This window comes from Mesocricetus auratus, unplaced genomic scaffold (genome assembly GCF_017639785.1).
Source record: "Mesocricetus auratus isolate SY011 unplaced genomic scaffold, BCM_Maur_2.0 Super-Scaffold_100003, whole genome shotgun sequence".
Taxonomy (NCBI): Eukaryota; Metazoa; Chordata; class Mammalia; order Rodentia; family Cricetidae; genus Mesocricetus; species Mesocricetus auratus.
Genome location: NW_024429188.1, coordinates 79143390 through 79161141, shown reverse-complemented (window position 1 = coordinate 79161141; position 17752 = coordinate 79143390). Strand labels below are relative to the sequence as shown.

At 40.3% G+C, this 17752-nt stretch overlaps 1 protein-coding gene across 7 annotated transcripts in view; it reads right to left on the bottom strand.

Annotated features, from left to right (window-relative positions):
* The window catches only part of Tmem164 (transmembrane protein 164), a 160811-nt gene that overhangs the window by 80431 nt on the left and 62628 nt on the right, over nt 1–17752 (bottom strand). For 6 of the 7 annotated variants that reach the window (XM_040744490.1, XM_013122325.3, XM_005082477.4 and 3 more), the window contains one exon: nt 15534–15583. The exons of the other annotated variant lie outside the window; for it this stretch is intronic. Coding sequence is in view for 4 of the 6 variants with exons in the window: in XM_013122325.3 (XP_012977779.1) it covers nt 15534–15583 (50 nt within the window). In the remaining 2 variants the exon portion in view is untranslated. The remainder of the gene's footprint in view (nt 1–15533; nt 15584–17752) is intronic. 7 annotated transcript variants of the gene reach the window in all.

Here is a 17752-nt window from a genome sequence, read left to right as displayed (position 1 = left end):
CCATAAGTGCCCTTGGAGAACTCAAGAAACTAAATATCAAGAAAAAAAACCACTTAAAAGTAAATTTACAAAGTATAGAAAGCTAATACTGTTCATTCTATGGCCAATCATGTTCCAGGGAATTTACCACCCTGAGATGAAAATGTATGTTTTCATGAAAACCCTCACACTAATGTTTACAGCCCTTCTGTAATAGTCAAAATACAAATTCAGCACAAGTGCCTTTAAATAATTTAACAAAGAAAGAAACCCCGGGTAGTGGTGATGCACACCTTTAGTTCCAGCACTCAGGAGGCAGAAGCAGGTGGATCTCTATGAGTTTGAGGCCAGCATAGTCTACACAGTGAGTTCCAGGACAGAAAGGGCTGTTACACAGAAGAAACCCTGTCTAGAAAAACAAAACAAAACAAAAAAGGAAACTGACCAATGCATATTGTGGAAAACCACTCAGAGAGAAAAAGCTTAGTAAACAACTGATAAAAGTAATAACTTGAATGCATCTCAAAAGCAGGATGTGTGAAAGGCAGATCTCTGTAGGTTCAAGGACAGTCTGGTCTAAAGGTCCAGGACAGCCAGAGCTATACAGAGAAACCATATTAAAAAAAATTTTTTTAAGAGTTTTAAGGCCTGGTGCGGTGGTGGCACATGCCTTTAATCTCAGCACTCAGGAAACAGAGGCAGAAGAATCTCTGTGAGTTTGAGGCCAGCCTCATCTATATAATGAGTTTCAGTACAGCCAGTGTGATGTAGAGAGACCCTGTGTAAAAGAAAAAGAAAAAAGGCACTATGCTGCAAGCACAAATGCCCAAAGCCATTCTCCAAAGGCTATATGCAGTAAGGTTCCATTTATATAACTTCCTTAACATAAAACAGTGGTCCGTCCTGAAAACATCATACAAAGTACCATTACACAGGCGGAGCAGGCATATTGTCTTCCGGGGGAATCCGCACCCTTACACAGACCTACATGCAAGCAAACCACCAATGCACATAAAATACAAATAAATAATTTAAAAAGAAAGAAAATTGGAACATAAAAAATCCACACAAAGATTTTTAAAAAAGGTGATAGGTACAAGAGGAAGGTTTGGGTGGCTTTGCCTGTGGGCACAAAGACCATCCCCCTGGTTGCAGCCAGTGGATTCCTGCTACCTTACTCTGGACCAAATGGGGTCATGTAAGTGCAAAGATTTCAGAACATTTCCCCCTTTTATGAAGTTGACATAAGCTTCCATCTGGAAAATGTTCAACTGGTACAAGAAGCTACTTAGAAAGTAATTTCCATTCTGAAATTCTACTTATCTAAATGAAAGCAATTTTCAATCTCCAATTTTAAAAGTGAGGTACAGGGAGAGATGGTGAAGGGCAAAGATGAGGATAATGCTATGTACTATTAGTAACACTTATTGAGTACTTAGTAAAAGATTTCCAGGGGTCAGCCCCTCTAACTGGGACCAGTATTCAAGGAGGGAGTTACTAATGCATTTTTTACAGATAAGAAATGGAGACTGAGGCTTGCATCTTCACTTGGGATGGAGAAGCAAGCATCTGAAACACACAGATAGCCCAGCTCATGGAATCCCACTGGATTACTCAAGACTCCTTCAATGTCTAGCTATCCAAGAAGATAAATGCTGAATTATCAGGACACTGTTCATATCTATTCATATTACAATCTAGTAACTTTACTATATTATGATTCATCCAAATAACAGATATTTATATGGCCATTAGAAATAATTTTTAGAGTATTTAATAAGATAGGAAAATAACTATTGTATGTTAACTAAAATATGGAAGTAATTATAGTTCCTAACATTTGTTTTGTTTGCCTTTGTGTGTGTGTGTATGTGTGTGTTGTTGTTTTGTTTTGTTTTTTTGAGACAGGGTTTAATATAGCCCAGGCTGGCCTGTAATTTGCTATGTAACCTGATCCCCGATTTCACCTCCTATGTGTTGGTATTACAAGGATACTCCACATCTAGTCTGTTAGCTTTCAAAACATTAGGAAGCATAAAAGGAATAATTATTCTTTCTTTGTACATACATGAGGAAAGCTAAGAGAAATTATGCTATTCATGACCGCTTTCTTTGCTGCTTCATGAGATGTTTCATTTTGTCTGTACAACAAGCACACATGACTTTTATAAGGCTGGAGCATGTCAACTTTCCATTACTGATTGCACAGCTGCAACACACTTTGTCCAAATCTTAGTAAACTGTATTATTCTTTTTTCCCAAAGACATAAAGCACGAGAGTCCACACTTTATTTTCTCGAGATGGGAAAAGTTATCTGGAGTGATAGCCTTTCCTTTTTCCTGAAGATAATGCATACCCAAACAGATGGTGTAAACCACAGCTATACAGAAGAAAGAAAGGGAAGAAAAAGAAAGCGGTAAGATCATCACAGGTTTGTAAAAGACAAAACTGAATATGCATATGTGGAGAAGAAGACAGTTTATGTTGTGGACATGGAAGGCAAAGAGAGACCTATAATCAACTGGAAAAGTCCCTCACTCCTCAAAGCATTAAGAAAAGAATGTATATGAATATAGGCAGGGTCCAGACCACTCGAACTTAGGAAAGCGAGGACCTGAGCTCAATACCACACCAAAGAAGAAATGGTTTCCCAGAACTACTGCCAATTTCTTCAGAGTCTTCTAGCTTTCTGGTCTCCTTCCCCTTTAAATGCATAGTGTTCTTCTGTACAGCTTTCTCTCCCTTGCCAAGACCAAGCCTTAATAAAGGCACACAGATCAGAGGTCATCTTCTCAGCACCTTTCTCAGTAATGAGTCCAAAGCTGAGCCCACCCCACATCAGTCACCTCCATAGCAAGGATGCCAAAAAGATGCTCCCTTTAAATGCTGTATCTATGACTCTACACTGAGCTACAGTTCCAAATCTCAGCTTCCACAGTAGATGAGCACTGGGAAAACAACAGTGCTGATATATTAAGACACAACAGGTTAGGGCTGGGGCTACAGCTCCGTGGTGAAACGCCTGCCTCCCATGCACACCTCCCTGGGCTCAGTCTTTAACACCGACGGGGGCTGGAGGGGGAAGGAAGGAAGGAAGGAGGAAGGAGGGAAGGAGGAAGGAAAGAGGAAGGAGGGAGTGAGGGAGGAAAGAGGAAGGAAGGAAGGAAGGAGCAAAAGAGAAAGAAAACGAAAAAAAAAACCCAACAGGTTCTACCAAGTCTTGCAGCCTCAGAGCACTCACAGATAAGGATATGTGAGGCTCATTGGAGAAATCCATGCTATTTAAAATTCAATAATTATATTATAATCCCAGAAAAATAAACATTTAATTCAGAGAATACAATAAAGTGTAAGTGCAATCTTGAAAATACTGTACCACGAGGGTACAGAATTATCCTAATATCATGTGGCCAAAAGTCAATGGGGTATCAGTCTTGCAATGCCATGATCACATGTCAGGCTGTCCTAATTCTTCCCCTCACCCACCTCCACATTTCCCTCACCTACCTTGGCTCACACGTGGCCTACAGTCCCCTGTCCATCCGGCAATGCACCTTTGCTCTCTGCGGCACAGATGAAATTTCATCTCCTCTCGTTCAAAAGCCTCCCGGGACTGAGTCAGCAGATACTCATGATCAGATAATCTCACTTGCATCACAGCTCCTCTGCTTTCCATGTGCTCATGAAGATGAGCAGCTTTCAGGGGTTCAGAACTGGGAGGGGGCACACCACAGGCTTTGAGAAGCAGAGGTTGTTGATCAGCCCTCGGTCAGCCACTTTTCTTACATAGAACGGGTGGAGGAATTTGTAGCCACTCAAATTTCACAGCTCACAGACTTGGGGCTTGAGCTTCCCCGACTCCTGGTGCACATTTGGATAACCCATCACATTAAATACTGGGTGTTCACAATGTAAGGGAACTGTCAGCTCATAACCCAAAGCTGGGAAAATCTTAGGGGCCATTCTCTTCTCCTTCCATTCCTTCAAGGTATCCCAAAAGAGAAAAAGAACAAGTCCTGAAAGATCAGCTTCTCTAAGAAGCTCCTAGACCCTTGTGGTATCTTCTAAAAACAAGCAACCAGCTGGCCAAAGCAGCACAGTCCTGTAAGATCCAGCAACTGGAGAGTCTGGGGGTGGGGGTCACTTGAGCTCATGCATTCAGGCCAAACTATACAATGTAGTAAGTCTCAGTGATGAAAGGATGGACCGACAGACGGACGAAAGAAAAGTACAGCCAGGACAAAAAAAAAAAGCTGAAAATTACATCCACCTGTGGTGATAGGCTTCAGAGAAAATAACAGCCACCTGTGGTGATAGGCTTCAGAGACCAGGAATGGGTGTAAAAGCATTCTAGAATGTAATGACAATACCACCTTTAGCCTAGCTAACAGACCCAATAAAGAGAGAGGAACTCTGAAGCTGCTATGCAGCTCAGCACTTCAGTGAGCCCAGCCTTCCTCTAATGTCACAAAGGTAGTGGAAAATAGACCTGGATCTGCTGTTTCCCAGGAACATTAAACACACCAGAGCCCTGCTTCCCCAGCTCCTAACTCCTGGACAGATTGGAGAATGCAGCAGGAATTTCGGCTGTTCATAGTTGTTGATCAAACAGGGAGGCAAAGACTAGAACTGAGACGTAGAGAATATCCTCTGTACACTACCAAGAGAAAAGTAATAGGCTCAGGAGGGCAGTGCTATCCAGATATAAAAGCGCAGTTCTCCAGTCAATGAGGAAGAATCTTGACCTTGAACCTAAAGACTTCAGCTGGTATCTACTCTTTGATCTAGTGAGTCAATCGTGGTCAATAACTTAAAACCAGGGTTTTCAAGCCTTGGGAAGGGGTGAGATCATCTATGGGCAGTCTAACTACCAATTGTATTAAAATCAGGAAGGAGTGTCTGAGGGTTTTAAAAATATTTTAAATATTGAGGAGGGGGTGCATGGTTGCCATGGTGCATATTTGGAGGCTTTAGAACAACTTTTTGGAATTGGTTCTCTCCTTCCACCTGTATACAGGTTCCAGATATTGAACGCGGGTCATCAGACTTGTTCAGCAAGCACCTTTACCCACTGAGACATCTCAAAGGCCCCTGTTTGCTTTTTAAGATGCCTTTGATATGAAGACTTGTGATAGTACCAGAAGTTTCCCAAAGAGAAAATCCCTGTTCTGATGCTTATACAGAAGACATGAAGACTAATCCTAACCTTAGCAACCATAGGATGCTGTCACCAGAAGCAACTTCAGCTTTCAAGAACCCTTTAGCCCTCATCAAGGTATTCATTCCAAGGAGGCAAGAAATCGCATACTGCCACCTAACTAACAAGACTACTGTTCTCTCATACAGTACAAACTGCATTCCACCTCAGCTGTGGACTCTCTGTATGTATGCCAGATCTAATTCTTCTAAGGTTAGGGTTAGCAAACTATGGTCCTGCTCTTCCATTGGTGGTGTGAGAAAATATCTATCACTAAATTCTGTATATTAACTATTTTTACTTCTACAATTCAGCACTAACTATTACCATCATTATTTCCTACAACTTTTGCATCTGGTCCTGCTGCTTACATAACTAACACTTTATTGGAACATAGCCATATTAATTCCTTTGCGTATTTCTAGGCTTCTTTCTCACTATTAAAAGAACATTGTTCAAGGCCAAAGATTATGGTGTTCTACACCACAAGCCCCTAAGGTCTAAAATGTTGCCATGTAGTCCTTTAATGTATGCATATATGTGTGTATTATGTATATATGCATGTATGTATGTATATCACCCCAAACCAAAATATAGACTAGGTCTCTACTATAAAATCCATGGCGGCAAACAGTCACGAATACAGTCTCTCCCAACTTTCCATTCAAATAACTATAAGGAACCAAAAAAAGATCAAATTCCCCAAATCAGTGAAAACCTTAAATGATGGTCTAACAGACTAACAGCCAGAATCTGCAAGAAATCTTTGTCAGTGATATGAGTGGTGCTAATATGAGAAAAACAAACCTGTGGGCAAATCATGAAGCAGCTTCTAAAAACCTGAAGAGAAGATAGGAAGATCCTAAAGCCTGCTGTGATCAGCCTCATGGCTGGCAGCCCGCAAATCAGACAGCTGTTCCTCCACAGTATGACAACTGCTTGCAGGTAATATTAACAATTCCCAGAACTCATTTATATCTATTTAGGGCTCTAATCAATTCTCCAAAGTCAAAACGGTAGAATAGGATCTGACTGGTGCTGACAAACTGCATACTGAGAAGGGAAGGCTTAACAAGAAAATCTCTGCGAGTTACACATTTGAGAGACTATGACGTTTTGCATACTTTATTTGTTCAGAGTATCTGAGAGTTTAGTAGTTGGGACAGATAATCTGAAAAGTTACTAGACTATGAGAAACGTGCTAAAAAGCTGTGTGCATTGACCTGCCAGCAAAAAAAAAAAATGGAGCTGAGAAGTGGTTCTAACCAATACCATAGAGAATATAAAAATATTTAAAGGCACTATACACATTCTGTCTTTGACAAACAACAGATCCTCCTTTGAATATGCATAGACATACAAAAAGCCAGCTCGGTTCCTATGAAAATGTCTGGCAGCACACGGGGAAACGCATATCATTCTGAAGACTTGGAGAAGCGCAAACACCCAAATTTAGTGTAAGAACCAGAAAGGATTTTACAAAACTGAGTGCATCCTGAATAGTATGCAAGAAAACCTGGACTCTAGGAAGCAGGTATTTTTTAAGTCACCAGAATGAGGCACGCTGGGAAGGAGAAACAACAAGCTGAGGCAAAAAGGGAACTCTACAATGTAAGGGAGAAAGACAAAGAGTTACATTTCGTAGCAGGGGTGACAGAAAGTAAAATCAATCAAGTTTGTGGCAAGGAAGCCAAATGTGAGTCTCCTGCAAACACACAGAGGAAAAGATGTTACACGAGCAGTCCTCCAAAGGTTGCAATTAGGAATTCTATCAATATAATATACCAAAGGAGGCCAAAGGGAAAAAGCACAAATGAACCACAACATCTCTACCTAGAGAGCGTTAGCTAAACTCAACAGCTACCTGCTGAGGTAGTTCAGCAGGGGAGCACTTGCCTAGCATGTCCAAAGCCCTGGGTTCCAGTGCCAGCACCACAATAGATAGATAGATAGATAGATAGATAGATAGATAGATAGATAGATAGATAGATAGATAGACAGAGAGAGAGACAATCAGACAGACAGATAGAAGATAGATAGAGATACATACATATATACATTGATAGATAAAAAGATAAATTCTTAATTTTTAAATTAACAGCTTAAGAGCAAGATAATTGCGTCATATTATAACATCTAACTTAAGCCAACAGCCAATGTAAGAGTCAACTGAAGCCAATGGTAAAAATATCCCCATTTGTACCAACTGATTTTGTGTGTCAACTTGACACAAGCTAGAGTCATCAGGGGAAGGAGCCTCAGTTGAGGAAATGCCTCAATGAGATTTAGCCGTAAGGGATTTTCTCATTTAGTGATCAATGTGGGGAGGACCCAGCCCATTGTGGGCAGTGCTATGCCTAGGCTGGTGTCCTAGGTTCTATAAGAAAGCAGGCTGATTAAGACACAGAAAGCAAGGCAGTAAGCAGCACCCTTGCATAGCATCAGCTCCTGCCTCAGGGATCCTGCCCTGTTTGAGTCCCTGTCCTGACTCCTTCAGTGATGAGCAACAATACTAAAGTGTAAGCCTAACAGACCCTTTCCTCCCCAACTTGCTTTCTGGTCATGGTGTTTCATTGCAGCAACAGAAACCCTAACTAAGACACCTTTAAATGAAACACCAGAAGTATTTCCATTAAATCAAAATCAAGATAAGGGTTCTTGACAGTATGTGTATTATTTAAAATGATGCCAGAAAATCTAGTTAATACAACTAGGCTTGAGCCAAAATAAAGAAAATACAAAAAACACCAAAAAACAAAACACAGTTTTGCTCTTAAAACGAGGGTAACATATGAAAAATTATTATATAAAGACTTAAGCATAGTGGTCCAATATATAACAAACATATAAAAAAACTGGAAATCTTTCCTATGAATCATGAGTAATAACAGGATATATAATAATCAATCATAAACTACAAACTGTTTTAAAACTGTTGAGAAATACACACACACACACACACACACACACACACACACACACACACACACACACACACACACTGGGGAATACAAAACAAAATTTCCAGAAATTAAGAAATGAATTCCTGAAGCCTGCCACTTGGGCGGCAGAGGTGGGTGGATCTCTGAGTTCAAAGCCAGCCTGGTTTACAGAGTGAGTTCCAGGACAGCCAGGACTACACAGAGAAACCCTGTCTTGAAAAACAGAAAGGGAAGAGGGAGGGAGCGAGGGAGGGAGAAGAAAGGAAAGGAAGGGGAGGGGAGGAGAGAGGAGAGGAGAGGAAAGGAGTCATGTTTTATCTTGGCTGAAGAGACTCAATGTTGGGATGATGTCAGTGAATTAAAATATGTGCAGTCAAAAATCCTGGCATGATTTGGAAGAGAACCTGAGAAAAACATTTAAAGTTCACCTGAAACCAAAGAACTACTTGAGAGTAGCTAAGAAAAAGAACTGTAGCTAACACACTGAGAGGGCAAAGAGAAATCCGGTCTGCCTATCTCTTGTTACAAGCCCAAGGCTATGAAGCTGGGGCCTTGACCTGTCCCTTTGCCCACCCACTGAAGACCATGATACTCTGTGGCACTCTTTGCACCAAGAAACTTCGTGTGGGCTAGGAGGCTAGCTCAGCAGTGAAGAGCACTGGCGGCTCTTGTAGAGAATATGGGTTCAATTCCCAGCACCCACACGGTGGCTCACAATTGTCCGTAACTATGGATCCAGGGGCTCTGACACCCTCTTCTAACTTCCATGGGCACCAAGCACACGTGGTGCACAGACATATAAAAGGCAAATTTCCCACACACATAAAATAAAATACTAAGAAGAACTTTTTAAAAAGAATATGAGGCTGGATTAAAACCCAAGAGAGACGAACAGAATAGTAAAACACACCCCTGAGCTAACTCGTAGCACATACAAGAAGTTATCAAAGTGTGGGGATGACCTCAGGGAATCCTTTGCTAGGTGTGATGGTATATATAAAACCTGTAATCCTCACACTGGGAAAGCACAGTCAGCAGCCTCTGCTACATAGATCCTCTGCCAAAACAAATGAACAATAAACACAGACATAAGAAAACGACTCAGGGAAAATAGAAGCGATACAACCATTTCACCCTATTCATAGAATGAATTTCAAATGGCCACATTAAATATTTTTCAAAAGTGTACCACTGGATTCTCTAGCTAATCTTACAATAAGAAAAAGTCTGTTCAGGCATAAAAATACAGGAAGAAAGCTGGTTGTGGTAGTGTATTTGGGAGAATGAAACAGGAGAAACAAGAGTTCCAGCCATAGTGGGTTAGATACACAGTCACTTTCAAGTCAATCTGGGCTACAGGATGAGACCCTGTCTCAAATAATTACATACATATGTACATACATACATGCATGCATACACAGGAAATACTAATGGTCTGAAGGAAGGAATAATCAATTTGACCAAGAAAAATACAAAACTGATGTAACACTCATTAAAAAGTTAAAAGGTTCAGGGTATGTAGGGTATGTTTTTAATCCCATCAATTAGGAGGTAGAGGCAGGAAGATTTCTGTGAGTGTGAGACCATCAGGAGCTACATAGTGTGGCCCTGTCTCAAAATAATGTTAAAACATAAGCCAGGCATGGTGGTAAATGCTGTAATCCCAGCACTGAGGGGGCTGAGGCAGGATGATCTCAAGTTCAAGTCCAGCCTGGGCTACATAGTGATTTGCAAACTAATTAGAGATATATGTCTAAAACTTCAAAAAACTTACGGGAGAGATTGCTCAGTGATTAAGAGAGTTTGCAACTCTTGCAGAGGTCTCAGCACACGTCTGGAGGCTCAGAGCTGTGTGGAACTGTACTGCCTGTAAAGCCAGCTCCTGGAGATCTGACACCTTCTCCGGGCCTCCTTTATACATACGCACATGCATACACACAAACACGTACATAAAAATAAGTCCTCTTTTGAAATTAACAGCAAAAGTGGTAAAAGGCAAAAGGAGTAGTAACTGCAAAAATAAAATACTTCTAGACTCCATATCTACATAACCTATTCAACTAAAAGAAACATTCCTACATAAAACTAATAACATGAATTGATAGTCTACAGAAGAACTTATACAAATGGATAAGGAAAATATGAGAATAAATGTAATATGCATTATATATCTGAAATCTGCTATAATAAAGAAGAAAATAATCTGGGGAAAAGGGTTGAGAAAAAGAGTAAAGAACTCACACTGAGATGTTTCGGGGAGCTGAGGGACTTCCTGGGATACTCCCAACACAGCCCTCTTGCCTCTCATTTTCTTTATCAAAAGGAAATCTTTTTTCTTTTTCTTTCTTTTCTTTTCTCTTTCTTTCTTTTTTTTTTAGACAGGGTTTCTCTGTGTAGCCCTGGCTGTCCTGGAGCTCACCCTGTAGACCAGGCTAGGCTTGAACTCAGAAACCTGCCTGCCTCTGATCAATGGTGTCTACCCCCTCCCACCTCGGTTTCAAAAGGAAACCTTATTTATTAAGACTGAGGGTTTGGCAAGGTTGCACATGCCTTTAAACCCAGTGCTCCCAGGCAGTACCTGATGAATATGTATGAGTTGCAGGCCAGTCAGGGTTACAAGGAGGAGCCTATCTCCAAAGGAAAAAGTAGAACTAGGGAGGGGGAAGACCAAAGTTCACACAATATGACAGGGTATGTTCCCTAAGGGTGACTGAGACAGGTAGCTTGAAAGCTGGGGTACTTCAATGCTTACTTCCTCTCTAGATTGTTTTTTAACAACACTTCATACAATGTAAACACTCTGTAAACGTGTTATACTAGTGTTTAGGGGATAATGACAAGAAAAAAGCCTCCCTTTAGAACAGTTGCAATTTGAAAAGAAACAAACAAACTAACCTTTCAGTGTGCAGTTGGTTGAATCTGGAGAGGTGGGACCTCAACACAAAAGTGCAGAATGTATTGATTTTGGTCAAACCTGAATGGGAACAAGGTATTCTACAGGGTGGTCACAGAAAGTACTGGGAGACTGTTCTTAAGGAAAAAGTCACACTAAGCAGCCAAATGAGGAAAGGAAAGCGGCTCTGATTCAAAGAGACGGAGAACAGTCTTGCGTGTACAAATACAATACAACAATGCTGAGCGCCCATCCACAAAGGAGGAGTGCAGAGAAACCGGAAGATAAGCGGCTGTCAGAAGCAGAAAGCTACCCGGCTGGAGTTCCAGAAGTTGGTGACATTAAAGCTCATAAGACCCCCATGCCCAAGGTTACTGTGGAGTGGGCCAAGGAGAAACCCTGCCATGTCTAGCTCTACATCACAGACACATGGATTCTACTGAGGCAGCCCTTGAAGCAGCAGGCCACGGCAGCAGCACTTAGCAAGTCACATGTCACATGTCACAGAGGTGCACATAGACGAAATCGTCACGACCCAGCTGGAACATTGGCAAACTATCATTCTCCCCTGTGAAACAGACCTTGACATCCCTGGGGAGAATCCTGCCCCTTCTCCGCCCCGAAAATAACTGTCAGGCCCAAAGCAGCATGGGACAATGCAGCCTGCTGTACACATCATAACCCCTTTCCTTCAGGGTCTCGGCATGTCTCTGCAAAGAACATGCCAAGCTCTGTTTAGCTGGGAAGCTAGCAAACTTGCACAGGCCTGGTATAGCAAAGCAACAGTAGAGAAATAAGAAATGGCTGGGTAGGTAGTCCTCCTGAGCGAGCCGAGAGCAGAACCTATGGGTGTACACTGACATGTAAGGACTGTTACATAGCATAGGCTCGCAGGTTTTAACACTTAACAGGAAGATTGAAAAGATGAATAAATAAATCTAAGACTTTAGTCTACATAGCAATCAAACATCCATAATGTATTTGCTGAGTAAATTTAAATACAGAAGAGACAACAGGAAACATACAAGATTAAGGTCAAGAAACAAAAGGTAACTACACGAGGAAAGGGTCTTCTGTACTGTATACTCACCCAAACTTATGGCAATAAATCTCAAGATATAGAATATGTAGATAATTTCCTAACAAATACAAATGACTAAAATTAAAACCAAAAGATTTGAACAGATTGGTTTCCACAGAAGAAAACATTGAAAAGGTAATGAGGGTTAAAGATACCAAGTCCAGATGTACTTTACAAGGGAGTTTCATCAGACCTTCAAAGGAAACATAATTTCTAAGTGTCATTAAAGTATTATGGGTCAAAGAAAAAGAAGAAATGCTCTATACTATGTTACCCATCTTATCTTTAATCTTCAAATCTAATAAGAAAACACAAACGATTTCAGTCTCACTTATGAATACTGAAGATACATTCTAAACAAAATGCTGATAAACAGAAGTCAGCTTTGTATCAAAATAATAACATACCGTGATTAGCAGGCTTACTTCAGTAAATTCAGAAATCATATCAAAATAATCCATTGCATTGAAAAAATAAACAAGAGTCCGGAGTATATCTCAGTAGCATCAAAATAATAACATACCGTGATTAGCAGGCTTACTTCAGTAAATTCAGAAATCATATCAAAATAATCCATTGCATTGAAAAATAAACAAGAGTCCGGAGTATATCTCAGTAGCACAGAACGTGACTAATGTGCTTCAGGAAAGAAAAGAAAAAAACTTAGAGCGAACTTTCAAACTCACACAGATGCCATTAATATACAGTAACCAACCCTGTAAGTAAATGTGAAAACACAAAACTGAGAACTTAAAGAAGTGTAAAAGAACACAGAAAAGATTTTGACTTAAAAATCTTTAAGCTGCAGGGCATTGGTGGCGTACGCCTTTAATCCCAGCACTTGGAAGCCAGAGGCAGCCGGATCTCTGTGAGTTTGAGACCAGCCTGGTCCACAGAGCTATTTTCACGACAGGCTCCAAAGCCACAGAGAAACCCTGTATCGAAAAACCAACAACAACAACAAAAAATCTTCAAGCCATCAACATGATTTCTAATTAGCTATCTGAATTTCTACAAAACACAACAAAAATGTAAGTATTGAAAAGATAGAAGAAAAATGAAATTTACCAGAAATAATAGGAGAATCTGTATAATGGCTGGACATCAGATAAATATTCATAAAAATCAATAATCATTTTCCTTGATAGCAAACAGCACTTAGCAATGGAGATGAGAGAGGTATTTGAGCCCCAGCAGAAGAAAACCTATTAATTCTTGAGAAATGCATCAAAAAGGAGCAGAAAATAGATAAGAAGAAAAGAATAGATCTAATTAACACAAAATCAGATGTGAACATGCAAAGAAATACAATTTCTTAGTTAAAAAGAACTACATAATTAAAAAGTTAAACCCAAAGTAATGTAATTCTAATTAGAATCCTAGAAGAACTGGATGAGAATATTGAGTAAAAGGAGACTTTAAAATGTATAAATCGGAAAAATATCAAGACAGTGCTAAATGAATTTTAAACTAATGTAATCAAGTGAATATGCTCTTGGTACACAATCCAATGGAACAGAACAGAGAATCAATAACTTGAGTCTAGTACATAAAGCATTTAATAGCTGACAATGATGAATGTTCAGTTTACAGGAAAAAGCAGGGAGTATGTAATATACTGTTCTAGTACAACTGGTTATCCATCTTTGCTAAAGCAACTAAATAGAATTGGAAATGTCAAAGTTACCTAAAAATAATATTTGTATAGAAAAAATATTATTGCAAGACATTCACATATGCACACAAAAATTGAAAGCAACAATACAGAAGGCAGTACACACTAATGGTTATCTCAGCATTATGAAAAATGATAGTGCTCACTTCGGCAGCACATATACTAAAATTGGAACGATACAGAGAAAAAAATAAACATTCATTAATATGGAAATGCCAAGATATTGTATATTTATGAAATATTTTGCAGCCTTCTGAAATAAGACTTATACAATAGACTTTAATAGATTTCCATGAGATGCTGTTGAGTGAAAAAAAATAGGATGTATTAAAGAATAAAAACAATTAACAAAACTTCTAGAAGCCACATAAGCTTGTCCATGCACATGGAGAAAGATACGTACTGGTTTGATATATGGAGGGACAGTATGAGTTAGGGGCCAAGCAAAAAGAAATTGCAAAGAACTACGATGAAATACCCAGTAAACGCATTTATGTATACTCATTATGTATGAGTATAAAAATAAGTAAATTAAATTTAATTGAGAAAATATGAGTAAACAATGTGATTTTTGCTTGTCAAAAAAAGAAAGGCAATAACTGAAACTATCTCTTGGTGTTAGGAGGGAGATGATATGTATTTTTTGATGAGAATTGTTGCTTTCATCCTAATGAAATAAAATCAATGAATGTTGCTTTAAAAACATTACACTGAATAATTGAGCTCATTTTGAAAAGGCAAGAGAGGGAAGTGAGGTTAAATAGGCCTTTTCTGTGGGAGCTGTCCACATAAAATATATAAAGTCAGGATCCATTACCCCTCACCCGGAAGAAAGTTACTCACCTTAGGCAAGAGACTAAGTGGCTATTCTGAGGAGCTTTTTGCAGTGGCAAATGGGATAGTTTTCCCCCTACCTAACACTCTAATGACTTAAGTAAATCAGAAAGCCATTTACTCTACTCTCGACTATCCAAGTTGCTGCTAGGCCTATTACTTCCTGTTCCCTCCCTCTGGCCATTTCACTATTCACAAATAGCTCCAACATGGGGATGGGTGGGGGAGGGAGAGAGGAAATTAATTCAGCCCATTTCCCTTCGCACTAGCAACTCTAATAAAAGGTCTGATGAGGGAGATGATCACAACTCATGGCTAAAATGAGGGTTCTGGGATTCTTACTAATTTAATTTAAGTAAACTTGCCTTCAGAGAAACATGTCCACTTGCAGTATACTTTAATGGAATTGTTATCTGCTGATATTTTAAAGAAAGTCAGTATTTATAGGACTAAGGTTGTGGCTCAGTGGGAGACAACTGTGCAGCAGGTATAAGGCCCTGAGTTCAATTTCCAGAATCCCTGTCACTTCATTTTGTACCTAAAGGAAAAATGGCCATTAAGACACAGGCCTTCAATACCACATCATCAGTGAAGAGATTGTTAGGGGAGACTATGGAATAAAGCTAGGTGGCCCCCAGCAGCTCTCAAGAGTAGCCTCAGTAGGACAACAAGCTGCCAAGCCACTGTGCTTTGGTTGAGTAATCCCAAAGACTGGCTCAGTAGGATTTGCCAGAGCTCAAAAACAACTACAACCCACATACAACACGTACATGACAGTTCAGTGGACCCCTACAGATGGTCATTCGTCATAAAAGACCAGAGAACCAAGCAGTACAATCCAGGAGGTTGACACCACACTGTCCCCTATCATCAAATGGAAAGAATAGCCTGCAAAGGAAGGGCAATGGAGCAAAACACAATTTTCTCTTACTTGAAGATGACGATAGCTCCCGGACACGGAGGGCAGGCCAGGAGGAAGATCTGCAATTGAAGAATTAAGAATGGTTAGTGAGCAAATCACTGAGCACGGTGACTCAGGGTTACTTTAATAATAACATTTTTATAAAGCAAAACTTTAACACAAAAAATGTAATATAAGAAAATTAGGAAAGTATGTTGTGCTGGTTAAAATTTTTATATATCTGGTAAACAGATAGTTCACCAGAATTCATTTGTATTTTCGTGTGTGTGTGTGTGTGTGTGTGTGTGTGTGAGAGAGAGAGAGAGAGAGAGAGAGAGAGAGAGAGAGAGAGAGAGAGAGAGAGAGAGAGACAGAGTTGATTTTTCAGTGCTTTAACTTCAATATGTCGTAAGTAGTCAGTCTTTGAAGCTTTAACCCAGGGCAGGTAAAAATAGATTCTGCCCATGGAAGATGCACACATATGCCATCAGATTTGCCTCCCATGAGGATAGGTACTTATCAATACTCAGAGCTTCCAAACCTAGCATATGAAAATACAGGGCACCAAGTTAAATTGCTGGAAGTGTTGCATGAAGCACATTTCTATTATGCTTTGTGTTTATCTGAAAATTGGATGTAGTTGGGGATCCCGAATTTTTCCAAAACTCCAACGAACTGCCATAAACCCCACTGGATTTTTTTTCTGCACATCAACCTAGGTAATTGTTTAAGGTCCTGTTATCACGACAGGCAACAATGCAAACCAAAAGAATCTGTCATTCTAAGAGAGCAATCAGCTCGCTGCTATTGTGTGTGACACAGGCCTGGACTACAGCCTCTGAAGACCTGCAGTGGTTTGGCCTCTACCCATATGGTGGTCTTCAACTGCCATCAAGGACAGAGCATCCTTTGCAAAACTTGCTAAATATGAAAAATCCTGGCTTCTTACAAGAAGCATTCTGACTCTGCAGACCCGGGGCCTCCCCCCACCACTTCTGCATGCTGAAGTGGAGTGAGGTCAGTCATTCTTGGTAGCCTCACACGCTACCTCTTGGACTGAGGGCCAAAGACACATGGGCCTGAGGATTAACTAATACCTAAACCTTATGTTTGCAGGGTTCCTTGACCTAAACTCATTTGGTTGTGTGGGTTTAAAAACTCATTGATAGCTGTCCCTGTCATGGTGAAAGCTCTGCTAATTTCCATTATGGACTTGTCTGCTTTGCCAATTGTGCGTGTTTTGGCATTTTGTTCCTCCATTCTGAGGACCCTACAGTGAGAAGAATAGTCTGTACCATAGGGAAGACATCTGCTTGGCCACTAGAATCCCCGCTAAGAGGAAAAGAAGGGAGTGTGGGAAAGAGGAAGTGTTTGGGAAAGATGGCAGTCCATCATCCGCGAGCAGGGAACCCATCCCAGGGAAGAGGCATCTAACAGCACCCAGGCCCATCCTTTCCCCTGTGGGTCCATTTGATTAAAGTGAAAACTCAATAACAATTTCAGGTCCACAGTCCTCCATTGGTAAGCCCCAAATCCAAAAGGCTCTAAAACAAAAAATGTATGCTTGTTCAAAGCATGACGTGAATAGAGGTAGATCTCACTTTATTTGTGGAGAATTTTCACCAGTTCCCACAGAAATAAGATGTTTTTCATTGCATGGGGTGCAGTCCCAGACCTCACTGGGAGTACATGGGAAATACTCTTACCATCCACTGGGTTGCCTTTCTAAAATACCAAAGAAATGAATTGCTGAACTACAACTCACTCTACTGGTTTGAATAAAGATCAGGTACTTGAAATTTTGATTCTGCAAATATTAGTTTCTCCCCACACCCTAGCCTAGTCCTCAGGAGCAGTCCAAGAAAGAGCTAAATGAAACTGGTGTTCTTTACCTCAGACACAGCAGAAAGGTTACTTACCTTAGGCAAAGGACCAAGTTTGGAGGCTGTACATAGTTACCCAGCAACAGGCCCACCAAAGCCTACACTTTGAAGCTACAGTACAGTACAGTACCAACCATCTTGGAAAGGTCTCCAGTTAATCAGGAATACCCCAGAGAGTCACACCAGCAGCCCAAGTTTCTAAAATACCCAGACACTTGCAACATGCCAAACAGAAAGTTGAAAGGCAACATTGGGGCTCACAATTAACGAAGTCTTCCTTTTTTGAGTCGGTAGCCTAGAGGGTCAAACACATACCTGTTTAACTGGTTCTGTACTTCCCTTAGGCAGATATTCAAGAACTTACTA